Raw genomic sequence first — 27653 nt, 5'->3', positions numbered from 1 at the left:
TACATAAATCCCCCTCCTGACTTATGGTTCTGAGTCAGATGAATATATTTAACTAATAATTTGGAGAGCATCTGTCCATCACAGTGTATGATTTACCATCTATTTTGTCCTTGATTATAAATCTTTTCCCACTCAAACTGCTTTAAATTCTGCCTTATAACCCTTTCAACGTTCATCACATTAGCAAAAGGTTTCTCTGTGTTGAGGGGAACCTAGGAGAAGTACACTAACCACAGCCTACCCTGGGCATAGAGGTCAATCCAGTGTACTGGAGAATCTGCGATCTGTAGGGATTCTCCATGTGAATCAGAATCCAAGAAAATCGAGGTCTTCAGGACACTGGAAGTCCTTCACTCCTCTAAATGTACTGAGCAAAGCAGGGGCTGGGGGTGGATAGTTACCACCTGCCTGTTCTTCTTAAACTCGAGTCCACTGTTGCTGATTTTCCAAATGCTGGGGGGCAGCTTTTTATTATCTTTCCAGAATGACTTGATGGATAATCTTTGTAACCTGGCACCATCCAGTTGTGTTGAACTACAGTTGCAATCCTCTCTAGCTAGTGGTCATATCAATGGATGGGTGAGAGGTGAATTCCAGGTTAGGGGAGGCTGGGCAATTGACTGAGTACAGAATTTGAAATGCTATTCCAGCCTTGAAGGTTGTGGCTTCCTCTTGGGCAGTCTGATCACTCTCATTTGTTTCAATAATTTCTGTCCTTTTGCAGAACTATGACCATCTTGTGTGAAAACTGCAGCAAGCCAGTCAGAAGGCGAGAACGTCAGGTTTCTGCCCCTACATCTGTCTCCAGGCGGAAGCTCTGCACCCCAAGGCCTTTCAGGTCAGAGAGATGATCTTGCTGTCCTTTCTTCCCACTGTGGTTTAGAAGAGGAAAAAGATGTTTGCTGCAGGATCCCCACCAGTGTTCAATTATTATGCTCTGGATACAATGGAGACAGGACCACAGTGAATCTGATGCCATTGCAATGTACTGTTTCTAGGGGCTATGGTTTGCAATGTTCTGTACTCTTAGTTGATCCAAAACAGAGCTGCTGTATTGCTAAGTGAACAGTTAGGACATCTCAATTGTTTCTGGGACCAATTTACCTACAGAACCATCTTTTTCATTTATATCTTAAAATCATTTTCAGAGGCCCTACTCTTCAGTATTTTCATTACTCCTCTTAATTAGAGGAGGGTGTCATTTTCAATCATGGCAACAGCCTTTGTAAAATATTCCCCAATGTCATCCTTATGCCAAGATCACCAACCCATCTGGGTTTGTGGAGCTTGAGGTCCATCACATCTAGAGGGCACAAACTGGGGTAAATGCATATATTTTAAGCAGTTGTTCCATTACCCTGCCTTTGACTTTATTTTTATTTTTTATTTTTTTTGGAGCCTGTGTGTTTTCAGACCTAAGTGAATATATTTTCATTTACCTAGATCTTTTTTTTCCCTTAATAATTCCATTAAGTGTAGCATCTCAATTTTAAAAATTTCTGTGTTTAATTTTTAGGTATTTTAAGTTTTTTTTTCCATATTTGCCATGACTTTTGGCATATATGATATCATATCCTTTAAAATTATTTTTATCATTATTTATTGTAAATTACCCAAAGAATTTTCTTATCAGGGAACATTCAAATGCCATAAAATACTGATTGACTATGTGCATCAAGTTAATGTCAGCTCTTAGTGGCCACATAGATGGCCACTTCTTAGGATGAGCCATAAATTATATATAAGTTAAAATAAATTTTCAGTCAGCTTGTTAAATGCAATTATCCGAATCAAAAACTGGTGGACAACTGTGGCACAACTACCATACAACTTTTTAAAATATATTCACAATGCCTCTTATTCAGGAAGTCCTGCCACATCATGCTTCCTCAGGGTCATTTCCTGATGCATTTAGCAGTCCACCATCAGAGTGTGAGGGTGGCAGCTTTCTCTTGCTTTTGCTTTTGCTTTTGCTTCCTTGCAACTAGGAATCAGAGGCATGATATCACTGGTTTTGGAGAACCAAGAACTTCAAATATTGCAGAATTAATGCAGGCAAAGAATTGCTATCTGGAAATTAGCATGCACGCTGCATGGAGATGCTTCAGTAATTTTTCATTAAGCCTAGTCAGGTTCACAGTGGGTCAGAAATCTCTTTAAATAACTAAAATTATTTAGGGCTTTAAAGATCAACCTGAGTTCTATAAAATGAATGTGAACATTAGCAGTCAGTGCAACTGATGGGCAAGTACAATGAGACCAGAATTACTGGACCCTGAAGCAGTACCATTCTGTGCCAACTGTAATTTCTGGGCTCTTCTTTTAGTTTCCTTGCTGAGAACATTGTAATCATCTAACCTAGACTACAGAAAATAGACATACATCCCCAGATAGCAAACACTGGTTTAAAACAGGCATTCTGACCTCTGTGAGGAAAACAGGCAAATTCCGCTGCTAAGATGAAGACGAAGAATGCTCCATCAATCCTCCATGTATCACATAAAGTCAAACTATTTTTTGCCTATTTGATCTAATATTTTGTTATATGCAGATGAATGGAAGCGTAATAGCTCAATCAATCAGCCAAGAGGCTGAGGTGCAGCTCTGGCAGTAAGCCCCACCAAATGCAGGAGGGTTTACTTCAAAGTAAACCTGCATAGGACTGTGCGAGAAGGTTCTCTACTTTCCAAACCAGTACCCTGTCGCTGCTAGGATTTCTTCAGTGGCCAGATTTTTATACCCACTGAGTAAACATTGCTCGTAACAGCGTTATAGGATTAGCACAGCTGTTCCAGAGCGCCTGCAAATCAATTGCTTCCTCTTCTGAGACAAGGAGGCATGCTGAGCACTGAATGCCAGAAGCAGAGCCGAGACGCAGTTATAATGGCGTCAGTCTTTAGCAAGCCAGGCCTGCTGCTGGTGGAGGGACATCAGCAGGCCGAGGTTGGCTTGGGGTTGCCAACTGATGACTACATGTGGTGCCAAATGTTTGTAGGGCTGGCCTGAAGCTGTGAGTTTGTCTGCCTATAGATAGGTAGATTCACTAAATATTAATGGAACATTTCAAATCAATCTGTAAGGTTAGCCTAACAAGATCTCTCCAGTTGCTTCAAGAATTGGCAGGATAACTAACTTTTGGAAATGGTTCTGTGATGAAGAGGCTGCTCAGAGCCTTCTTGAAAAGGCATACTTAAACAGCTGGGACCAAAAAGGGGGTTGTGCCATATAGAAACAAAGAAATACATTTAAATATAGGAAGCTTTCAGGGCTTTTTAAGTAGAAAAGTTAGATAAAAATAATTTAAACAGTTAGAGAAGCCACACAATAGTCTGTTTCTAGTTCAGCTCCAGTTCCCATCAAGCCAACATAGCCAAGAGCACTGTAACATGAAGAGGGCCTTGGGACCCACAGGAATGAAACTGAGAGAATGCAGTTGCCCTATAAGCTGGAGAAAAGGTTATGGGCTGAAATAGGTCATGCAGAGACAAAAACATGGGACTGGTCAGACCTCTAGTGACTACTAGAGGGAATATCCTCAGGGCAGAAAATTGACTGGCCGATCAGAATTCTGAGTTTTGGTTGTTATTGTCATCAACAATTACTTTTAAAGCACCTCAAATACATGAAGTTTTGGCTGTCCATGAAGGAGCAGAGGCACCTGCCTGCAGGCTTGTGATAACGATAATTTGCAGCCTGATCCATGCCCCAGCAAGAACTTGGATTAATTTAGTGGTGCACAATCAGCACTTTGGCTTAAACACAGCTGGACTTAGGCTCTCCACATTTTTGATTTAACTTAAGAAAAAAAAAACTGGCAAGAAAGTTAAGCTTACTGTGCCTTACAAGTTCTTTTGATACTTTAAGTTCTTTGCCTCCAATCCCTTGCACAAATTAATGGCTGCATGATCGTTGTCATGGGAACATTACCTACAATGGTGTGTTGCATACTAAATTTCCACACTGAATGGTCCATTCTGGGCAACACCAAATCCTCTCAAATCAGTCTGCTCCTTTTCTTCTTTCCCAAACTCTTTGCTGCTGTTGTTTCTTCAATGATCACTGGTTTCTAAGGTTGTTTCAGAGTTCCCTTACAAAGAGACATTGCAAAATACAAAGCAGAGAAAGTCATGAAATAAAAAACATTGGCTTTCTGAAAACTCAATGCTAGCTTACACCTGGAGGAAAGCTGTTTCCTCAGCTGAATGGAGGATGACCAGATCATAATACAGACAGACAGACAGACAGGCCTCCTGTGCTTTCAGTCTTCATGTAGATGAAAGGTGGGTAGCAGATGGTGCACTTTTTCTCAGCCCTGTGTGAAAGCTGCAAATTGTCCTGCTCAGTCATGAAAAGCATGGGACTCCTTTTGTCCTCCTTTGTGTCTAGTTCCTTCTTTGTCAGACTCCTTTCACACCAACTGCCATTCTGCAGTTCCAGCTTGACCAGTTTTCCAGCTATTAGATGAAGTGGAGCAAGTGACTGGATCTCATCGCCAAGAGGGTGCTGCAGCACCCACTGCCTTGATTCCTATTTGCCAAAACCTCAATAATACCAGGCAAATTGCCTGGCTTCAGATATCACACTAATGCCAAAATATATTTTTATTGTAGCTTACTGTATGACAAGCATGCCCTGGCAACATTTTGGGGTTTTTTGCTGTGTTCCCTTAATGCAGGACTTTAGCTTCCCCTTCCCCCAAAATTAGATCAGCCCCCAAGCTGCTGGCTTACTGCAAGCTATTAAAAACAGAGCTGTTTTGAAGAGCCTCTGAGATATGAATTAATGTCATCACTTTATAGATTTGTGTATGTAAGGGTTGATTTACTTGCCTTTTTGTTTTTATTTTATTTTGTGTTTTATTGCATATTGATGGATGTACTGTAAATCTCTGAGGATATTTCTGTTTGCAGCAGGTATAAATCCAATAATAAATAAATACTGCCTTCATGTCAGCCCCAGCCTGAGTAAGACAGCCCTACGTCATTCTTCTGCTGTTAAAGTAGTATTTTCCCCCTTACTCTGTCATTGCTTGAGGACAATGCAACATCTCAGGACGTGCAACATCTGCTCACCTTTGTCAGTCATTAGCTTGGAATGAAGTCAGATGACTACCACACAAAACAGAAGCAACAGAGGTGTGATAGGGATCAGCAATGGGGACAGAAAATTTCATACTGGTACAGTTCTCTGCAGACTCAAGGATGGGAGGAAAGCAATTCAAACCCTTTAATTCCCTTTCTTCTGCTGGACTCATCTTCATCTGCTCTTCCCCACATCCAGGCTGGAACCCAGAAAGGTTGAATCACTTGTTAGCTGTGTCCGCATGACATGCTGAACCATAAATCAGGCAAGCCCATTTTAGCCCGACACACTATGCCTTTGGAAGCCAGCCTGTAGGGTTAACGTGTGATTCAATGTGCAAACCCTGAGAACAGGGCAAACTGAGTAATTTGTATTAACTATGGGATGAGCACGTCATGCAAGCCCAGTCAATAAGAAACATAAGGGGAAAACTTTGCCAACCCATCCACTGCAACAGCTGCTTGGGGAAGAGGAGATCTGAGTCCATGCATCATGCTAAGTTATGTGCTTTCTTTGGTCTTTGGCTTATTGTGTTTATGAATCCAGTTAACTGTAGTACATTTAACCTATTAGAGCTAAATAAGCCCCAAATGCCATATGAACCTCATCTATGACTCAAGAATTTAAGAGCCCTCCTAGATTTGATTAAAAGCTTGCATAGACTAAAAAGCTACCTGTCCTGTTTTCCACAACAGCCCTCTGGATGGGAAGGAATGGAACAACTAAGGCTGGACAAACAAGGTCTAAGTGATCTAGATGCTAATGCCAGAGCTGTGGCAAGGATTCTGGGGTGAGCAAGATGAGTGGTGGTTAGCTCTGCCTGAGCCAGCACACTCTGTCCCCTCACTGACCTGACACCTTATCCCAGGAAAATGTGCAGCTACTTTAAGGAGTTGCTCCTAGGTGCTGTATTTGCACTCCCTTGTGCTCTGAAGCCCCTCGTGAATGGCCCTAATAAACATCACAGCTGATGCCCACTGACAGCCTTTCCTCATGAATTTATTGAGTCCCTCTTTATACCCATAGTGACCACAACTACATCTTGTGGCAGCAAATGCCATACCACTTATTTTTGTCTGCTCAGAATTTCCCTCCCTCCGCTTCATTGGAGGACCTCATGGGAACCAGCCACTGGGCAGGATCAGCACTGCTGGTCCTCAAGCTCTCCTCAAATCATAGCAGACCCTCCCTATTAAAAGAGACTTGCCAGTGAGCACTAAACCTCCCTGACATTTTGTGATCTTGCTAGAAATGCTTAATCAGGACACAGGGTATTTCACAGGCAAAGAAGGTCAGTCTCAAAGAATAGATGTCTTATTATTGTACAGAAGTTACGTACTGAAAAAGGCTTTGAAAGCTCTGTGCTGAACCTGCAATTTGATACATGCTTACTTTAGAGTAAGCCCTATTTAATGTAACGAGTTATTTCTGAGTAAAACGTGCACTAGATTCTGCTAGGATAGTGATAAGGAAGACTTTCACACTTCTAAGTGAACAGAACATTTCTTCAAAAAAAAGCCTTTTCAACACTTACAGGATAGGAGAGTTATAATTAACATTCTGGTTTTATTTGTGAAAGCTGAATGACTTGCTCAAGGCCATGCAGCAAGCTGATCACAGCTAAGTAGTATTCAGGGTTCTCAGACTAAGGAACATTTCAAATGTTAGTGAGTCCCTTGGGGATGCTGTTGAAAAGCTCTTGTATGTGGCAGTTACGGCACAAAGGATACAATTGTTAAAAGCTGTTTCCTACCTGAATAGGTCTGATCATGGGTAAGGCTTCTTACTACTGGGCGACAGAAACCTGGCCAGACATGGTAATGGCATGGCCAATCTCTAAAACAGCTTCGTCTCAAATGTTTTAGGATGGTGGTTGCCACTGTTTCATTGGCCATCCAGGCTGAGGCTAATGGGCCCTGGCTACATAGAGAGAGCTGCTAGGCATTCTCCAACATTTTGATCCTGGGTCCCCATTCTAAATTTTGCACTTCCTAACCTTCTCCTCAGCTAGCGCTGGCCATCGGTTGGGCAGTGTGATGGAATGGAATTATGAAGGCCAGACTCAGGGAGAAAAATGTTTTCTTTCATTTCCTGAGGCGCGAGGGAAAGATAAGAGGATGAGACTGGCACCTCCCTGAGGAATTCACAATGTTGTGGCTGGCATTACTTGGGAACTGGGGTTTCAGTCTGGGAAGATTCTTGCTAGAGGTTGTAGCTAATAAACATTGCTGGACTGAATTTACATGGTCTCTTGGAGTTCCTTGGGCTAGGCCTGACAGGCAGATACGTATGAACATTCTTAGCATGCCTGATTCTGCTCTGATTTACAGTTTGATTGTGGTTAAATTAACTAAGGTAAGTTAATTTCAAGTATTACTATCATTAGGTACAATGACACAGGCACTTCAAGCAGCTGATGATAGCAGCCAGGGAGTAGTTATGTGCCATGTGACCCTCCTTCCACTACATAATCTAGCCTGCTGTTTCCTGAGGCAGTGGATTATTTTTGCTCATTCAGATTGAAATGCTAGGAGACTGAACACATGACAAGGTTGCAAATGGGCGAGGGAGGGCAAATAAAAGCCTTGCCTGGGTCAAAATAAAGATAGACATTCCTCCTGAAAGTTATTCTCCACTTTCCTCATTATCTTTCCAGACTCTTTTTGATAACTCAACCCACCCAGTTGGGGGGAAAAAATGGAACAAGGTGTCACTGAAAGATGACAACATAGTTTTGAGGTGGGAAAGATGCTTTTGGAATTTCCCCCCTTAATTCCTACGTAAAAATATGGTTATGTGAAAGCCATTCTGCCATGTAAAGTGCCGGTCATAAGATTAGTTAATCATCATGTCACCCCAAAGGGGAAACCCATAGTGAAGAATGGAATAATGTCCAAAATAAATAAATGTGTTTCTTACTTTGGAGCTCTGCACAAGACCATAATGTGAAAACTGCAGAGATTGACTATGTGTAAATCAAATCCTCTAATCCAGTGTTTCTCAATCTCAGCAACTTTAAGATGGGGGGACTTCAACTCCCAGAATTCCCCAGTCAGCATGTGGAATTCTGGGAACTGAAGTCCACACATCTTAAAGTTGCCGAGATTGACAGACACTGCTCTAATCTGCTGGCAGTATCAGGAAACATCAGGGGTGGAAATAGGAGAGGAACAGATGCCTAGCTGGCTCATGCCTTTGCACTCTTGCAGGTCAACAAAAGGTGCCTCCAAGGCTCGTCGGGATCAGATCAATGCTGAGCTGCAGACTCTTCGCTCTCTCCTGCCCATCTCGGAGCAAGAAAAGGAGCAGCTTTCATACCTCCATACCATGGCTCTGGTCTGCTTCCACGTACGAGAGACCCAACTTTTTCATTCTGGTAAAAAAACCAAGGGTCTTGCTATAGCTCCTCTAACGAATGCCAGTTTTAGCCATAAATAATACTTCTCCAAACATCATGTGTTGTTCAGTCGTTGAGTCGTGTCCGACTCTTCGTGACCCCATGAACCATATCGCGCCAGGCCTTCCTGCCCTTCACGGCCTCCCTGAGTTTGCTCAGTTTCACGCTCATTGCTTCAGTGATGCTCTCTAACCATCTCACCCTCTGCCGTCCCCTTCTCCTCCTTTTGCCTTTATAGGAAGGTCACATGATGTTTTGAAAGCCGAAACATCATTTGACCTTCCTATAAAAGCTTGATCAAGCTTTTTGTAGGAAGAAACAAACGTTCAATGGGACATACACCATGTTATATTCTACGGTTTTTTACATATATTGAGATGGGGCCAGTGGCCACAGAGGCAGTTTACCAGCCTGTATTCAGAAACACAGCTAAGACTGTGAGGGGCTCGTGTTTTGATTGTGTTTGGGGGAGCGGAAGAGGAGTACTGTCTATGTGTATGAATGCACTTTAGAAATTACAGGTAAGTAAATAAATTTTTACTGCTCCTGAAAATAAAAAGTGGTGAGTCATCTCTTACCTTCAAGCCATGATTATTACCATGTGACACCCTCCCAGTTCTGCTTGCTGGAAGTCTGAATTCATCCCATCTCCTGCAGAATTTAGATCTGTATATGGAAGGTGCTTAAGACACTTAACTCCTTTTCATCAAAAGTGGTCTCCTTCCACTATTGTTATTATCATTATTATTATTGTTGTTGTTGTTATTTCATTTATCATATTTATATAGCCGCCCATCTCACATAAAAGTGACTCTGGAGGGTGTACAACAATTCAACTTTTTTGGGGGGGTGTTTTGGTATCTAAATGCAGGAATGTGCATTTTTCCCTGTTGAACTTTATCCAAGCCCTGTCAAAATCAGGTTGATTCTTGATTCTACCATCTCTTGTTATAGTTCTCCTAGATCACCAATTTGATAAGCGTTTGATTCTTACTTTACACCATGCCTTTGATCGTTCTGCCCCCAAATGCCTGTAAGTCTGCACGTTACTTCATGTCTAATCTTTCCTGTCTAGCCAAGATTGCCCCAAGTAGTAACAGCTCTGACCAATCTATAGCACAGTCATTTGACTATCTTATTAGTCATTCTGGGAATGCAGCCTGATCCAAAGAGATCCCAGAATACTGTGCCTGCATGAGATGTCCTGGGATCTAATCACTCAGATGGGATCAATAGGGATCAACATCTATCTACACTAGCTAAGCTAACATCCCTTTTTACCTTTTTATCTTGTGATTTATTGTTATTTTATCATAAATGATAACTGAAGCAGTTGTGGACTGAGAGGATTTGTATTTCTACTGTACCATTAATCAAATCCCCTCATTTAATACTTTGTCACTGCTATAAAACAATACAATTCATCTGGACATTATGGAAACCTTAAGTTTGTGGCATCTACGGGGCGGCTGGAGGAGACAGAGAGTAGGCGTCCCAGCTGACAAGATGGTGGGCACTGTGTTGCAATCTAAGCCCTCCTTTGCATGCAAAACACCAACACACCATCTTTCCTGTTTTCACTCTGCACCTCCTGTACCCCCACATGGACACTTCTGTCCTCTAAATCTGCTTGCAGAGGAATCTCCAATCTGCACTTATCTGTGGGGTCTTCCTCACAACATGTGAGGTTAACATCAACAATTTGCTTCATTCTAGATCATAGCCTTAGGTTTGGATGTTTATGACTGTAGGGAGGAGCAACGTGCAGCCTCTGGGTTGCATGCATGTCCCACCTGAGTCTTCTGCAATTTTCTGAGGTCCCATTCCACACCTCACAACGCTTCACTGAGTTTTGGTGGCCCAGCTGACTCCCTGAAGTCAGCCTGTAACAAACAGACTAGGTTGCATTTCAGCCTGAAACAGTAGGAAATGTAAGAGGGAGAGATTTTTTTTTACATTTTATTATTTTGTTCTCCACTTTTACAACATAGCTCCACCTACTTTTACATTTGAGGGCAGGTTTTGGCTGCAAAACCAAATGAAGTGCAACCTTTGGCTAGTAAAAGGTTTCCCTACCCCACTACAGTCCTTCGGAGGGTTTAAAACTCTTCGTGTATATTTTTCAGGCCAGCATTTGCTATTCCAAAGAGATGTCCTTGTGGTGTTTTCATCATTATGTTTGATTTTTTTAAGCCAATCATTCAACCACAGTGGTACCTCGGGATACGAACGCCTCTACTAATGAACTTTTCGGGTTACGACCAGCTCCGGCTGCAAAAATTTACCTCGATGTGCAAACTCCGCCTCAGGGTACGGCCATTTTTCCACCCTGACACGTGGTCTGCGGCCGTTTTCCCGCCGGGCCACGCCGCGCCCGGCCATTTTCCCGCTGCACTGTGCGGCGCCCGGCCGTTTTCCCATCCCTGACGTGTGGTCCGCGGACCCCAGAACGGATTAACGGTAATTACATTGAACCTTATGGGAAAATTTGCTTCGGGGTGCGACCAAATTTGGAGGGCGGAACGGATTAACCAGATTTACATTGAACCCTATGGGGAAATTTGCGTCGGGTTACGACCAACTCGGGATATGCCCAGAGTCACGGAACGGATTAAGTTCGTATCCAGAGGTACCACTGTATTACATGTACATCCTACTGACTATAAGTTTGCACTTGCAATTTAAATATATGTGTGCATGTCTATGTGTATGTGTATGTATGATCAGGAAATGAAAGTAGAGAAAAGAGTTATGCTCCCATCCTTCAAATAATGCAGTTCCAATCTGATCCCCAAGTCTCACCAATGGCTGGTGCTTTTTTTAAAAAAAAACTTCAATAAATTTCAAACATAGATCTGCATTGTGTCTAATTTGCACCCTTATTTGTGCTTAAGGGAAGCACAGAACAGGCCATAAAGAGCAGTCACGCTGTATGCAACAGCTGGCTTTATCAACTCCTACATATTTTCCATCATGCTCTTGCCTCCCCAAAGGTGTTTTTTACCTGCAGACCTTTTCCTGTTTTCTCTTTTGATTTTTTTTTTCTTTTGAACATCTCAGCATAAACTAATGTTCCCTTGGTTGCATTTTAAATTATCCTGGTATCTGTATTTTTGCAATACCTTTAGATAACAAGGGAAAGTGAAAGACACAGTGACCTTCATATTCTGTCATAATTATGTTCAAAGATGGGCAGGTTCTGTTTTACTCAATGCATTTCCTGAAATATGTTTCTTTCCAATCTTTAATATGAGGAAAGAGCTCATTTCGCAGAAAACAAGCCAGACATGCATCAGTTTCACTACAGCTGATCCTGTGGGAGAGAAAGTCACTATAATAGTCTCAATTAGTAAATCTGATTAAGCAGCAGGCTGGGAAGGAGGTCTGAGATATAGTTTAATGAACTACATGCTACATTTGTACTCTACGCTACAACTATGTTTGCAGCTGTTAAAAAAAGTATCTGGCTATGAAACAATGATGTTCTGCCATCATTACAGTTTTTCAATGGGAATGTATACACAGGAAGAATATCTTGATGGCCAGGGACGGGGTGGGAGGAGGGAGGCAATACACTTTCGCTGCTTTCTTTGTGGAGTGGGAAGAAAAGGACTTTTATTACTCCAAGAACTGCTGTAGCTCAGGATCCAAAGCACTGGCTCAATGGCCAACTGGAGGAAGCCCTTGTGGTGTTCCCTGCCTGTTCTCAGTGTTCCAGGCTTGGCAGGAATGTAGATGTTCAGGCAGTTGACTTCAAACACTTGGAGGGATTAGGGTGGGAGTGATGCTCTGTGGACATCTCTGAGTTATTTTCAACTTGCTTATTTTAAAACAGTCCCACCTACCGGTAGATAAATCTATCCAAATACAAAAGAGATTTATTCTGAGTAAACTGTAAACTTTTCTGCCTAAATAACCTGCAATACATCTGGAGAGCACCACGTTATGGAAGGCTGATTGATAGGAGTCAACGGTTTTAGAATGGCATTCCTCTGTTGCTCCAAAGGCTCAAGATAGACGTCAAGAAAGGAGAATGACTTTCTTTGAAAGGCTTACACTTAGTTTAAACAAAGGAGAAGGGAGAAAGCAGCAAGGTGGACTTGAGCAAAGATAGCAATTATTCTTTCATAGGATTTCCACAACATGCTAAGCTAACATGCAGTTAGTTAATTTATGGTGCAATGTGTTGGTACAAGCTCAGGCAATTGGCTTAATTCAGTAAGCTGTAGTTCAGTTGACCATGAATAAGTGATAGGTGAACATTTGCCTTGTGCTCCAACTAACTTAAAGACAGTGTCTTCCTAATACTTCTTCCAAGATCCTTCCATAAAGCTTTTTTGATAAAATCCACACCTGGATCTCCTGCTAACTCTGTATTATAAACCTGAAGAAATACTTAACTTGGTCAACTCACTTTTTTCCCTCTGCAATGATTCCTATGCTGTATAATCTTATGAATAAGCCCCTATTTACCATACTGCAAGCACTATTAAAGAAATGACAACTCTGAACCTTTTTTCCAAGTACAACTGAACAACTTTGAACGTTTCCAGACTCCAAACCATTCTCATCTCTTCCATCCTGCACTGATTCTCAATATATGGAAAATTATGACAGGATAAGTCTGGATGGATCTGTTTCCCATTTCATTTTTAGATAACACACATTAATTGTATCTTTATTTAGGCTAGCCCTACTCTTCACAAAACAGTGTGATTCTCTGGGTGCAAGGGCTACCATATCTGGGCTGCAAAAATCCCCCAAGCCAACTAGCCGGCAGAAAAGAACTACTGTCTTTGCATCTCTTTGGTGCCATTTAGTGGCCAAACAAATGTTTGGAGTTCTGATATGACAGTCCTAGCAGATGCCTGCTCTTACATGCATTTTCTTCCACAAGCAGATAAAATATGAATGATCCAGCTACATGTTTTAATGTCCATGTATACACAACGAGGAACCTATACACAAACAGAATCCTGAGGTATATTATCAATACTTCAGGCCAATACCAGCTAATTTCAGGTATGGTGGGATTCTTGGCATCTGCCCCAAGAACTTCCCCCCCACACACCTGATGTGGTGGTCCACTATCATGTGAGCAAATAAATACTTTCTGTTAAACAAGGGACCTTTTGTATTAACACGGAACTCTGTTACAAGGGGACCAGAGAGGAACTGTGCAGAAACTAAAGTGGCAGAAAACAATGACAGTTTCCGGGGTTCCTGTATTGGGCACAAAAGCTCTGGGAGAATCTCCAGGCCAGAGGTCTCCTCAGGGGGGCTCAAAGGGAGGCCAATGACAAAATGAACATTGTGCCACTGCAGTGCAAGTTCTGCCCTTTTGTAGTGCATTGTGATGTCACGCACATCTTTGAAAGGGGAGGGACATATGATGCTTGTTTTGTCATTTTGAAAAAAATGCATCAGATCCTGCAGATGCTTGTACGTCAGGCCTAGAGGGCTATTGCTGGTATTTGGAGTTGGTAAAAAGCACAGCCTTGAGTCCTCCCCACATTCACATGGTTTGCAACTGCCTGCTGCCACTGCCACTCCTTTACTTTATGCTTTCTTGCTGGAGGCTCCATAGCAATTATGTTGCTGTGGAAATCCAGAGCTGTTCACTAACTGGGTTTCTGTGTTGCACTAAACCATAACGTGGTTTGTTTGGTTTTGACTCAGTTTGGTATGTAAAACTGTTCACAGGTTGCATTCACATGATGTACTAACCATAAACAAACCATGGCTTTTAATAAGCCATAGTTGACTGGAGCTGCAGATCACAGTAACCAATAAACCTAGGTTTATAAATTACAATGTCTGGGTTCATACAACATGCTAGACCAAAGCAAACCATATTATGGCTTAGTTTACTGTAGTGTGAACTCAGAATGCCTTACTCGTCAAACCACAATTAGTAAATCATGGTTTTGTATGATGTGTGAAGCTAGTCTCAGATTCTGAAGTTTTTAGGGAGGGATCCGCTCTTTTTAAAGTAGGCTATTGACACAAGGATAAGCAGGAAATCATTGCTTTGTTCCATGTAAAGCTTTACCCAAAGATGCCAGCAGAATCCATGTGCCCCTCTCTTCTTTTTCCAGGCTCACATCAAACGACACCCAAAAAACCTTTTGCTGCTGCTGCAGATCCAGAACTGGTGCATTCGCTCTCAGGGTTCATTCTAGCTCTCACTGCGAAGGGCAAACTGGCCTATGTCTCTGAGAATGTACTGCATTTCCTTGGGTTTTCTGTGGTAAGCATCGATATTACGGAGGGCGAGGCACCCCAATATGCCTTGTACTTTTCATGGACTTTAGAGATCACACTTGGCAGGAATATAATGGAAGCTTGCATTCCGCTGCAAGTCCAGTTAGTGTAGCAGAGGTTTAACAATTAATGTAAGATCCTTTCTAGCCCAGCTGCTCAATATTCTTTTAAACACAAATGGGTCGAATTTCTGCATGCAAGCTATGTTCACTATTGTCAGCAGCCATTAAATGTTAGAGTACAATTTGCTTACAAACTCTGCAGCTTTTGTTAGAACCCTGCAGGACCCAAATATCCTCTTAAAAATGCCTAACTTTCAGGTCCACATTTTCAGACTGAAATAGCACTTATTCCTAACATATTCCTAGGGCTAAAGATCATTGCAAATAAGATGTTTTATCATATATTTTTTCTAGGTGGAACTCCTAGCCCAAGGCAACTCCATCTTTGATCTCCTGAACAGCACAGCAAGCCGGATCATGCAGGAGAAGCTCTGCTTTGCCCATCAGCTTCCAGGCACTGGTGAGGACCAGAAAGGGTTGGAAAAAGGTCTTTCCAGCTAGGGGGTAACTGATCCGTTTTCTGAGATAGCAAGTTTTTCCTCATTACTGAGTTTAAGCGCTCTCCATCTACTCCTGAGCTGGCAAAAAACAACGCTGGCATAACATTTGCTGCTTATTGCCAACCCATATGCTGCTTCTGCTGCATCAATTCTGAGTCTTGATTTGCATGTTGCACTAATAATATGGTCCGTGTAATTTTGGCTCAGCACCATAGTTCCCAAACTGTCAGTTGGAACCTTTTCAGGGGGTTGCAAGCAGCTTAGAGATGTCACTAACTCACACAGAGCTTTGCTCCCTTCTTTGCTTGTGTAAGCCAGTTGTAGGCTTGTCTAGACTAAGTGAGAATACATTTTGATAGTGCTCCTGCCTTGCCTGTATAGGCAAAGCTGGAGTTCTGTTAAAACTCACTCTGTGCTTTGCTCTTTGTTTGCCAGCACAAGCCAACAGTGGGTGGTTGTGGCACCAAAAAGTTTAAGAAACCCTGTTGACACATATATTCAAATATAATTTATTAACCCATCCAACTTTAATCCTAGTGAAATCAATAAAATAGTTTTATTTGAGGTGGGGACAGGGCTGGCTTTAGGCGAAGGCTGAGTAGGCACTGGCCTGGGCTGCCAAAACCAGTCCCACCTCTCCTTCTGAATTAACCCAAAAAATGCAACCCTTTGCATCAGTGGGAGACAGCACCATCAGCTGCTATGGTCCAGGGGCACCATATACCTATCTGGATGAGATTATGCTGCAAATTAGGATAACTTTTTTTAAGGAAGCAAAAACCTGAAGCAGAGAATTAACATTTTTTGAACTACAGTAGTAACTTAAGAGGAAAAAAATGCTGCAAGTTATTTACAGGGTCCTTTTCAGATTTTGCATTTTATATTATTGCTTGTATATAATGCAATACATTGTAAAAACATTTAAGATGTTTTCTTATTGCCCAGTCTACATGTAATCATGGGGGTCTGCAGGAGGGACATGTATATGAGATGGGCGGCTATATAAATTTGAATAATAAATAAATAAATAATCAAAAATCACAAAACCTTGAAGCAACACCCTTCTGCAATTACTTTTTCTAATCTAGGCCAACAATTTGAATGCACCACTTTCCTTGGAAAAATGTGTAAATAGGTACAGCATTAAGAGGTTGTATCAGCAACCAGAATAATAAGGACTAGGTAAAAGTGAGATGCATAGAATTATAGTAAAAGCGAAAGCTAATTATAAAAATATCATAACCTGTTCTTGAGCTCTTTAAGCAGCTTGATGTTTAGAAATGTTGTCACCCATGAAAGGTTCAGTTCATACATTATGCTAAGTTGTGACTCGTTTATTGAATAGTCTATGATTGAGTTTGCACAACATGTTAAACCAAAACTAAACAAATCACATTACAGTTTACACGATTACACTTTATCCTGTGCTGCAAATTTCAGTCTGACTTTAAGCTGCAAGCATTCTTCTCTTTTTTATTACTGCAGAAATTGAGTTCATCCTTGAAATGCGTACCTCAAGAGCCTTTCGGGTTAAGTATGGAAGGAACCGTCCAATAGTCATCCGGGGCAGATTTCTCCCACTTGACACACAGTTGACTTCCACCTCTCCTGCTCTGACTTTTGTTGCTTTCTGTACTCCTGTCCCTCAAGCATTTGAAGAAGGGGACAATACTTCCCAGGACTCCACTTTCCACAGCCAGCATACACTGGATATGAAGATTAGTGAGATGACTAAAAAGTAAGGAAAAATATTTTTTTTGTGTATCTACCTGGAGATGATATGGCTAAAATTGCCAAATGATCAGAAAAGGGAAATCTGCCCTATGTGTTTTAGCTTGCATTCATTAGCAGGTAAAGTTTTTTGTAGCATGAAGACCTGGTAATACATGATGATCACAAACTGTTAAATGCATAGAAGTAAGGCTAAATACAGTAAAAAGTTGGCAATTCTATTCTGAATAATAGATTTTCTAACAATAAATATACATATGATGTTTATCATAATTGCACATCTCACAACAGAAGTATCACAAAGATATTATTTATTAAATTGTTTGGTGTGTGTTCTTGTCCCATTTCAGTGTTATTTACCACCTTGGTTATAAGAAAGAAGAATTAGTTGGTCAGTCTTGGTATTGTCTCCTGCATCCTGAAGATACTGGAAGGGGTGCAGAGATGCACAGGAACCTGAGTAAGTACTACATCTGGCACAGATTAGTATCCTTCAGTGGAGTCTGACAAAGGATCAATTGCACATTTCTCCTGTATCATAAATATTTCCAATGAGCAGCTTACAGCAGTTCTTTTCACATGGGCCATCACAAATCCCATTATTCCTAATCAATGATCATATTATCTGAAGACAGTGGGAACTGTTATTCAAGAACACATTCTTTCTTAATTTTGAAACTACTGGAGAGGGCTCCTTTATTCCCTTCATTACATTTGTAAACCACCTAGAAAACACATCTGTTACAAATGAATAATAACATTTCTGTGTGGATTACAAATTAAAAGCATATGCACGAGACCAATAAAATAGTGATAATATTGTCATATAAGAACAGAATAAAGCCAGCTGTGCAATAGTACATAATAAAACCAGAGGGCAGGCCATTTCAGGGGAAGATGCCCCCGATGCATTATACCGGTGGCGTGTTCTGGCCCTCAGGGCTCAAGCCCACATCCTGGTCAGCAGGCCTACACAGGCCCAGGCTTTCGGCTGCTGCTGATGAATGCCAGGTCGGTCAATAATAAGGCCACCCCTTATTCACGACCTTATGGGGAGGAGCAGGCATGCATTACTGAGACCTAGCTGGCACCAGAAGGGGGGTAGCCCTTTCAGAATTGTGTCCAGACGGGTTTAGGGTTTGGCACCAGCCGAGACCCCAGGACAGGGGAGAGGGTGTGGCAGTCGTCATCAGGGAATCTCTGCTGGCCTTCGGGGGCTCTGCTCCACAAGTTGCTGGAAGTGAGACCCTGTTCCTGAGGTTGGGCACACGGGATCAGTTGGGAGTCTTGCTATTGTATCAGCCTCCCTGCTGCATAGCATCCTCCCTTCCTGAGCTGCTGGAAGCCATCTTGGGGTTGGCAGTGGAGTTCCCCAGACTTATGGTCTTGGGGGACTTTAATCTGCTGTCCCTGGGGTTGGCCTCGGAGGCGGCCTGGGAGTTCATGGCTACCATGGCAGCCATGGGCTTATCCCAGGTCATCTGTGGCCCGTCTCAGGTCAGTGGTCACACTCCAGACAAGGTTTTCTTGTCGGAGCAGTGGCAGCGTGATCTGGTGGATTTGGTTTTATCCCCTTTGTCATGGTCAGACCACTCCCTGGTAGCCTTGAGATTCTCCTATGCTGCTCCCCTCTGCGGGGAGGGGGGACCTATTCGAACGGTCTTCCCCCGGTGACTGATGGACCTGCAAGGGTTCCAAAGGGAGCTGGGGGTTGTTCCTGAGGCCTTGCTGCATGGTCCAGCGGAGGCTCTGGCCACAGCCTGGAATAAGGAGGTGGCTGGGGCCTTGGACAGGATCGTGCCTGTGCGGCCTCTCTTGGCCCATTGTCCCCAGCACTCCCCGTGGTTTATGGAGGAATTAAGGGAGATGAAAAGGGCTAAGAGATGTCTAGAGCACCGCTGGTGGAAAATTAAAGACAAGTCCAACCCAACACAGGTTAGAACCACTATTAAGGCCTACCTAGTGGTGGTAAGGGTGGCGAAACGCCAGTATTTCTCCGCTCTTATTGCATCCTCAGAGTGTCACCCGGCAGCCCTGTTTAGGGTCACCCGGTCTCTCCTGGGTAGGGAGGGCTTGGAGGACTATTTACAGGGCCGTGAAGAGGAATTTGCTGAACACCTGATGGATAAAATCACTCAGATCCATTCTCAGTTGGAGACCAAGCATGTGGCTGGTCCAGTGGAGTTGCCCAGGGAACGTTCTTACCCAGTTATCTGGGAACGGTTTGATCCTGTTGACCCTAAGGAAGTGGACAGGGTCCTCGGGGCTGTTAGTGTGGCTACCTGTATTTTAGATCCTTGTCCCTTCTGGTTAGTTAAAGCCACCGAGGTGACCTTAGGGCGGATACTGGTGGTGGTCAATTCATCCTTGCAGGAGGGGGTGTTCCTGAAGCCTTTTAAGGAGGCTTTGGTCCATCCCCTCCTCAAGAAACCATCGCTAGATCCCACCCTTCTGGACAATTTTCGTCCAGTCTCCCACCTTCCTTTTCTAGGAAAGGTGATGGAAAAGGTGGTCGTGCGGCAGCTTCAGAGGATCCTGGAGGAAACGGATTATCTGGACCCCTATCAGTCAGGGTTCAGGCCTGGTTATGGGACAGAAACAGCATTGGTCACATTTTTGGATGATCTCTGGCGAGAGCAGGATCGCGTAGTGCATCCATCCTTGCTCTTCTTGACTACCTGGCAGCTTTTGATACCATCGACCATGGTATCCTTTTGGGTCAGCTGCAGGAGTTGGGACTGGGTGGCAGAGTGTTGTGCTGGTTCAGCTCCTTTCTCCAAGGTCGAACCCAATCAGTGTTGATAGGGAGCGAGAGGTCCAACCCACAGCCCCTATTCTGTGGGGTGCCTCAGGGTTCGGTCCTTTCACCACTCCTATTTAACATCTACATGAAACTGTTGGGTGAGATCATCCGGCACCATGGGATGAGGTATCATCAGTATGCTGATGATACCCAATTATACATCTCCATCCCGGGTGACCTAAGTGATGCTGTGACTACCCTCTCGCAGTGCCTGGAGGCTGTGGGGGCCTGGATGGGGGCCAACAGGCTTCAACTGAACCCTGGTAAGATGGAGTGGCTGTGGGTACGGGGAGCCTCAAGATCCAGGAGTTTATCATCTTTGGTTCTTGATGGGGTCGCACTACCCCAGACAGAGCCGGTGCGTAATCTGGGGATCCTCCTGGACTCACAACTCCTGTTCAAAGAGCAGGTGGCAGTCGTGGCTAGGAGGGCCTTTGCGCAACTTCGCGTTGTGCAGCAGTTACGCCCCTTCCTCAATTAGGAGGCCCTCTGCATGATCACTCATGCTCTGGTCACCTCCTGGTTGGATTACTGTAATGCGCTCTACATGGGGCTACCCTTGAAGAGTATCTGGAAGCTACAGCTGGTGCAGAATGTGGCGGCGCGGACAATGCAGAGTAAGCTGCATTGGTTGCCAGTTTGCTTCCGGGTCCAATTCAAGGTGTTGGTCATCACCTTTAAAGCCCTTCATGGCACAGGACCAGGTTATCTGAGGAGCCGTCTTGCCTTGGTTACTTCAGCCCGCCCCACTCGGTCCAGCAGAAGGGGCATGTTGCAGACCCCACTGGTCAAGGAATTTCGACTGGTGGGGTCTAGGCAGAGTGCCTTTTCTGCTGTGGCCCCCACCCTATGGAACAACCTGCCTCCCGAGGTCTGGTGTGTCCCCACTCTCATGGCCTTCAGGAACAGTGTGAATCCTAGCTGTGCCAGAAGGCCTGGGGGCTGGATGGGGGGTCGCACCAGTGGAGGTGGCTTGTGGGTTGATTGACCTTGCCCCCCCATCATCTTGAATGTTTTTAGTTTTATGTACAGGGTTTGTTGCTTAGGTTTGATTTTTAATGGATTATTTATTTTAACTATTTATGGGGGATTTTTAATTGTTGATGGGGTTTCTGATTTTCACTGTGAGCCACCCAGAGTCACCTGCTGGGGGGAGATGGACGGCATACAAATTTAATAATAAATAAAATAAATAAATAAAAACCAGCAATCTTTTTCAATCAGGCATCTCCAAATATACTGGACTCCCATCACATATAGCCAGTATGGTCAGCCATACAGCCAAGGATTTTTGGTAGTTTTAATTCAACCTCCACATTCTGAAGGATTACTCTTGGCCAGTGTTTCTCAAACTTGGCAACTTTTAAGATATGTGGACTTCAACTCCCAGAATTCAACTCCCAGAACCTGGCTGGGGAATTCTGGGAGCTGAAGTCCACACATCTTAAAGTTGCCAAGTTTGAGAAACATGCTCTAGGCTCTCCCTCAAGCTGTCCCTTTCATAATTGTTAGGCTTGTAAATGCCTGGTACCTGCTTCCAACTCTGCCATGTCTATCTACTGTAACTGTTAAGACCTTTATAACATTTCTACATTCTGCACAGCGTTTAGGGTGATATTGATACGATCTACAAGTTAAATTACATTAGTAACCATATTAATATGGACCTAGATATAACAAAATGTAATTCCTGATACAAATTACAAGTCATGCTGTCCAAATAATCTTAGGCATAAATCAATCTCAGTGCATTTATATGTGGACTATTACTGGCTTGCCCTATTGAGTTGCTATAATGATTACTGAAAAAAATATATGTGAACTGATGTGAGAACTTAGAGAAAGAGTTATCTAAATGCTATGTATCATAATTGCAGTCATACCAAATTCCAACCAAGTGTGTTTCGGAAGTGTTAAAAGACATGCATTTAGGATTCATAGTTAAGTCAATAGACACCTTTTAAAATCTTTGTGAATACAGAAAAATGGAAGAGATTTCACTTAATCTGGGCTCTTTTCTTCTTGTTATTCAGGTTCATCTTGCTACATTTAGATGGCTTATATGGGTATTCATTTCTCATGTTTCTAGTTTCAGTGCAGAGTGCCGGGAAACAAAATCAGCATGTGATCATACGTTTACGCTGCAAGGACCTGAGCTGGGTCTGGGTGCAAGTCACTGCAGTGAGGGAGAATGGAAAAGGAAAGCTGATCACTTGCACAAATCATGTCCTCAGGTACAAAACACTGACAGCTTATGTTTGAGGGACTGAGTTCACATGTCACGCTAAACGATAATGTGGTTTGTCTCATTTGTGGTTTGAATGTTGTATAAACTTAGCTACTTGTGGCTGAGTTACATGTACCATGTGGACTACTGTTAGATGTTTAGAGTGAAATGGCTGTACTTCATTCCCTATTCCTGGGGCATCAGCATCATATTATCATCTAATCATTGTCATCTTGTGTATCCCCCGTGGTTTGTTGAATAAACCACAATTGACTGGTTTCACGCATTTTTGTGAAGTCTTAAACCATGATTTACAAAACACAATAGCTGACTTCACTAAGCCATAATCAAACTATTTTATGGCTTAGCAATGTAGAGACCTAGACACCATTTGTAAATCATGGTTTGGGGTTTAGCATAAAGTCTGAACCTGTCACTTGTGGCTTATTCAACAAACTACAGAGAAAGTACAGGGTGACAGTAACTGGATGATAAGGTGATATACTTCTAAATTCCCCACTAGAGCATTTGCTCCTTTCTTGATCCTTTTCATTTTCAGGTCTGCTGGGAGAAGGCAGCCAGCGTGAAAGGGATGGGAGGTAAGAAGGAATGGGTGAAATAAGCTATGGCTCTGTTGAGAAAAGTAAAGACATTTATGATTTCTGGTCTGCAATCAGAAATGTCTGCTAAGTGGCATCTGATTTAACATAGAAGTGCATGCTACCACAAATGCCATTAGCTGCATGAAACATTTTTACAACGGAAAGGCTGGATAAAAGAACCAGAAGAAGTGATTTTCTCAAGCTTCTGTGAAAGCAGGACAAACGCTATCTAAGTCAAAGACAAGCATATTGAGTAGCTCTGTCTACAGAGTTCTCCACATCATATTCTGTATTGAACCTAGCACCAAAAAAGCCATTTTTATCAATGGCTTCATTGCCCATATTAGCTAACGGAAAAAAATGAGATAGACACTAGGGGAAAATGCATGCATTAAATTATGCATGAAAGCCTTAAAGTCTCATTTGAATCCAGTTTGATCTGTGATGGCTTCACGGACACATACATAGAGTTCCCAGTCTAGCTTACAACCCTGCAATTTCATGGTGGTCTCCCATCTAAGTATTAACCAAATCCAACCTTCTTTAGTTTTCTAAGATCAGTCAGATTCTGCCAGGTGGCATACAAACTACAGTAGGGCTTGGCCAACCATCAGAATGCTTTTTAATATAGACAGGACTATGATGTTCTTCAGGCATGCTTGAACTACAATTTCTAGAACTCCCAGTTAATTATCCCTACACAATTATAATTGCTGAAGCAACAATCAAATCAGATCAAAATCTTCTCTGCAAGTGATACTTGAATTTAATCCTCTATTTTTCTCCTGACACATTTCTTATGTTTGTAATCTGAATTAGCTTCAGTGTTACAATGGCTTTTCAAATGGCCTCTTTTGCTTCCTAATTGCATTAATAATGTTCATAATGGTATTTGGGGCATCTGCTGTGAAAATGCTCTGAAGCTTGTAGTTCAGTTTTCTTATATATAATAAATAAAAGCTACATTTAGCTTGACTGCCAAGGCCTGTGACTCTGTGTAATTTCCAGTGATTGCTGACTACATGGAACTGTTTATATTCTCACAGGGACAAAGAAGCTCTCTATATCCAGAACCAAGACCTCTCACTCAGAGTTGTTTCTTCAGCTTCCTCGAAACAAAGCCATTGTTCTGGAAAAATACTGCAGCAGTTGAAGCCAAATGAAGTCAACTTTTTCCTTCAAGAGCCAGGGACATCCAGGGAAGGGGCACTTGAATATTATCCTTCTCAACTTCCAGAGGCTTCTAATGTAAAAATGCTTCCTGTTCCTCTTCAGCCTCCATTTCCAATCAGCATGAATGTCCCTAGCACGAAGACTGAAGTCATCAGTCTGCAGTTGTCTCAAGAAACCCAATTTCCCTTTCTCCCCGCTGAAGGGCACAACAGTCTCTCCTACGCAGAAATAGAGGGTAGGCTGACCTCTTTCAGCCCTGATGGTCTCTGCTCCCCAGAATACACATTTTCCTCTGACAGCAGCTTTTCTGTAGACTCTTCTCCTTTATTTGAAGAAAGGCCAGCTACAGAATTGTTTCCAACAACGAATGCAAGCCCTGATTCAGATAGATGGGCTATCAGTATGCTGGCTGATCAAATCCACTCCCTGGCTGAAATCTTCTCTCAATACACAAAACAAAGACCTCAGGAGTCTCTTGGCCTTCACTCGCCTGGACATCCTGCTGAGGCTGCCCCTCTAGTGACAAGACAGGACTTGGGGGCTAATGGAGCCATTGATTTTTCAGAAGAAATCTCAGTGGATGAAGAAATCATCACCAGTATTTTAAACAACTTCCTAGATCATAATGTCCAGAACCAAGCCATTTTTGAACAGAGACCACCAGGCCATTTTCATGTAGCAAATACCCAGTTGCAGCTTTCTATGTACCAGACTCCCCTACCAGAAGCAACTCCTTTGCCTTTCTCTGTATCATCTGATTCCCATCTGCCTGATTCCCAGTGGGATGGAAAATTTCATAACATATATCAGCAAGGTACAGCTCCCCTTTTATCATAGTAGTACCGTTTGAAAGCAATACATCCACTAAACTTAGTATGATCCTGCCCAGACTTTGTCATGTCTGACTTGGGGTAGCATCAGATTTACTTTTTTTAGATTGAACACACTGTGCACTGTGCACACCCACACATATTCTCTCTCTCTCTCTCCCCCCCTCCACAGACACACACATATACACACATACATACCCATCACACTGTTTTCTTTTGAGGTAAGCAATGTTATGCAAAATGTGGAAAAGGAATAAGTGATAGTAAGTCAAAGAAATTAAAGTTATAAGAGAAGAAAAAGAATGGGGAACAGAACTTATCACTATTCACTGAACCATAACTTACAACTATTACAAGCCAGTGGTTTCTTACTTTTTTACACACTCTCAACAATCAACATGACATCAGTTCATACTTTCTAATATATATGCTAGCATTTTCATTCTCAAATTAAATCCACACCATCACTTTCCTGCAGTTCCACTCCACAAGTTCAGACTATCTTCGTTCAGATGTACTACATTTTTCTCCTTTTACAAATAACACAACATACCTATTTTTCTTTCTTTCATTTCATTAATTAATGCTCTATAATCTATTTCTCTTACATCCCAAGTCACAATCTTCCATATGCCATGGTCTTCACCAGATAGGCCCATATTGATCTCCATTGCCCATCATAGCTTTGGTCAACAGAGTCTTTCATATAATGCTTTCAGTAAAATGAAGTGCAGACTAGGTTCCCAGTCTTAGTCATACCCATTCCACCTGGAACATTCCCTGCTGATAGTAAGGACATACTGGGCAGTTTTGATCTATTTACCACAAACATGGTGACATTGCTCTAAGCAAGTGAGATCTTTACTACAGACACTACCTTGCAAGCGAACATACTGCTGCCTGCATCGCAGGGGTTACATGCAATGTAAATGACGCACATCCAGGATGCTGTGCACCCAGTCTCTGTGATCTGTAAATCATGGCTTATACCGGGAAATGGGCACCTGAGGCCTAGGGTTGCAGGCAGCCCATGAGCCCACGCCAACGACATACATACATAGATACACATATACATTTATATATCTATATAATTCCTTGGAACAATTTATGATCACAGGTGCCAAAAACTGCTATCATTTCTGGCATTTTACTCTGGAAAACACCAAAAACTATAGCTTAAGCCCCAAAGTAGGGTTAACATAATTTATAAATAAACAAAACCCAAAAATTTCCCCTCCAAAAATCCTAGATCTGCTGATTTTGTACAAATCACTATAAATCTGCAGAGATATTTATAAAGCCAGTCCTGGGTGATTATTTATTTCACCCAGCAACCTGTCACTTTCATTTGTTCCAATCTGAAAATCTGACAAGATACAAAAAGAAAAAAAAAGTAGGGATAGCATAGAATTACTCTACGGGGAATTCTGATTATCAAAGGTTATGATGTAAGCTACCCAGAATCTTTGGATCAGGTAGCGTATAAATGATGTGTGAAAATAAATAAAGTGTATACACTGGAAAAGAGGTATCCTCCCTCCCCCTTCTTGGTGAAGGCAAGTTCATTGTAGTTAGGTGCTGTCAAATAGATAAATATTGGTTGGGTTCACATAATAAAGTTGGCTAAAATGCGGTTGACTAGTTTGGGGCTGTGTGTATTCCAAGATGAGGCTTGTCAGAGGATTCTCGGAAGAACACAGTGGCCCCCTGCTCAGAAGGACGGCCATGATACTCAACTGCAGCGAAACTCATACGAGCCTACGACAGGTTAAAACTCAGCCAGGATAGTCGCCCTGTACGACTTTTTTGTGAGCGAACTGCACCTTTGGTCATGCAAGTCATTCAGGGTTCATTTTTAGAAATAAGAGAACTCAGTACAAAAGATTTGGCTGCAACAGTGCCCCTAAGGCATCTAGGGACCCATAGATTAGGGACCCCAAAATCAGGGATCCACCCCAATCATGCCCCCAATCTCAAGCTTGAAGGGGAACATGACACAAAGAAACCCCTGGGGAGTGTCACGTAACCGAGCAAGCGCTATCGCGTGTCCTCTCCTTCTTCCACTCCACAGGCGTCCTACCGGAGGAGGCCCCGCTGTTTTGCTGACCCTTCAGCGTCCCAGCGATTGCGAGCCAGCCGTGCGCACCTCCCAACACGACGTAGGTCCAACTGATTTCAGTTGGCGTGATTAGAAACAAATCACCCGGTTGCTTGTAAATAAAGGCATGAAAACCTTCCCAAGCTCTTTGTGTTTACTCGGCTGACTCGAGAGGGAGGCGGGGCGGGCCCGGGGTAGGCTGGCTCCATTCGGAAAGCTCCTACTGCCCTATCCATTCGGAGGTGTGCTCTCCAAACGCGCATGCGCAACTGACTGACTCACATGCCCCGCCCTTTGTGACTTCCGGGAGCTCAGCCCCAGTCGTGCCGTTGCCAGGAAACAGAAAGGAGCTGTGGCGGCGTGACCTACAAGTAGGCCGGGGAGATCGTGGAGGCAGGCCGGGGAGAGGGACGGAGTGTTGTCGTGTGGGGATGAGCGTGGGCAGCCCGTCACAGGCAGGTAGAGCTCGTGTTTGACAGCCCCCCCCATTTTTCGCATATCCTCTCATAGATACTGCCTCTTCCGGTGACCGACCTGTATTCCTCTTGAACGGATACCGCTCATCACTTTGTTACCGGAATAGAATGTGAGACAGGATAGAGGAACAGAATTTGAGGCATGCAAAACTGGCTGCCTAATAATTAGGAATTGTTATTTTTCCAATCACAGGCCTGATACAACTGCTGTTTAGTTAAGATCTAAGGCAGTACAATGAAGCTTCCACATTCAGAGGCACTATGGCTTTGAATTTTGGATGATAGGGAAGGAAATAACAGATTGCTGGTGATTTCATGGGGGCGGCCATAAAGTATTTTTTAAGTGTGTTTTCAGTGTCTCGAGAAATATTGTCCCTTATACCAGACTCTTAACTTCCAGTAGATATT

General features: G+C 42.9%; 3 protein-coding genes across 5 annotated transcripts in view; all 3 read left to right on the top strand.

Annotated features, from left to right (window-relative positions):
* The first annotated feature begins 392 nt into the window (after nt 1-392).
* LOC112540038 (neuronal PAS domain-containing protein 4-like) lies at nt 393-27359 on the top strand. Its single transcript, XM_088132723.1, has 9 exons — nt 393-838; nt 8292-8458; nt 14578-14729; nt 15160-15265; nt 16791-17043; nt 17387-17496; nt 21929-22073; nt 23715-24655; nt 27280-27359. The coding sequence occupies exons 1-9, from the start codon at nt 729-731 to the stop codon at nt 27357-27359; spliced, it is 2064 nt and encodes a 687-aa protein (XP_087988849.1). The 5' UTR covers nt 393-728.
* LOC148217167 (uncharacterized) lies at nt 17943-21892 on the top strand. The gene is given in 3 exon segments (XM_088149890.1): nt 17943-17995; nt 18134-19620; nt 21873-21892. Coding segments are annotated over 3 exon segments (1560 nt in total).
* RRP36 (ribosomal RNA processing 36) overlaps nt 27041-27653 on the top strand; it is a 48033-nt gene continuing 47420 nt past the window's right edge. The window contains exon 1 of one of the 3 annotated variants that reach the window (XM_025162981.2): nt 27041-27140. The gene's annotated coding sequence lies outside the window, so the exon portion shown is untranslated. Of the gene's footprint in view, nt 27229-27653 lie in introns of all 3 variants that reach the window. The other 2 variants (XM_007422667.4, XM_007422666.4) reach the window with 2 other exon arrangements.

This window comes from Python bivittatus, unplaced genomic scaffold, assembly GCF_059951505.1.
Source record: "Python bivittatus isolate LINGU-HERP-01145 unplaced genomic scaffold, Pbiv_v1 ctg000020_np1212, whole genome shotgun sequence".
Taxonomy (NCBI): Eukaryota; Metazoa; Chordata; class Lepidosauria; order Squamata; family Pythonidae; genus Python; species Python bivittatus.
This window is presented reverse-complemented; position numbering and strand designations above follow the sequence as displayed.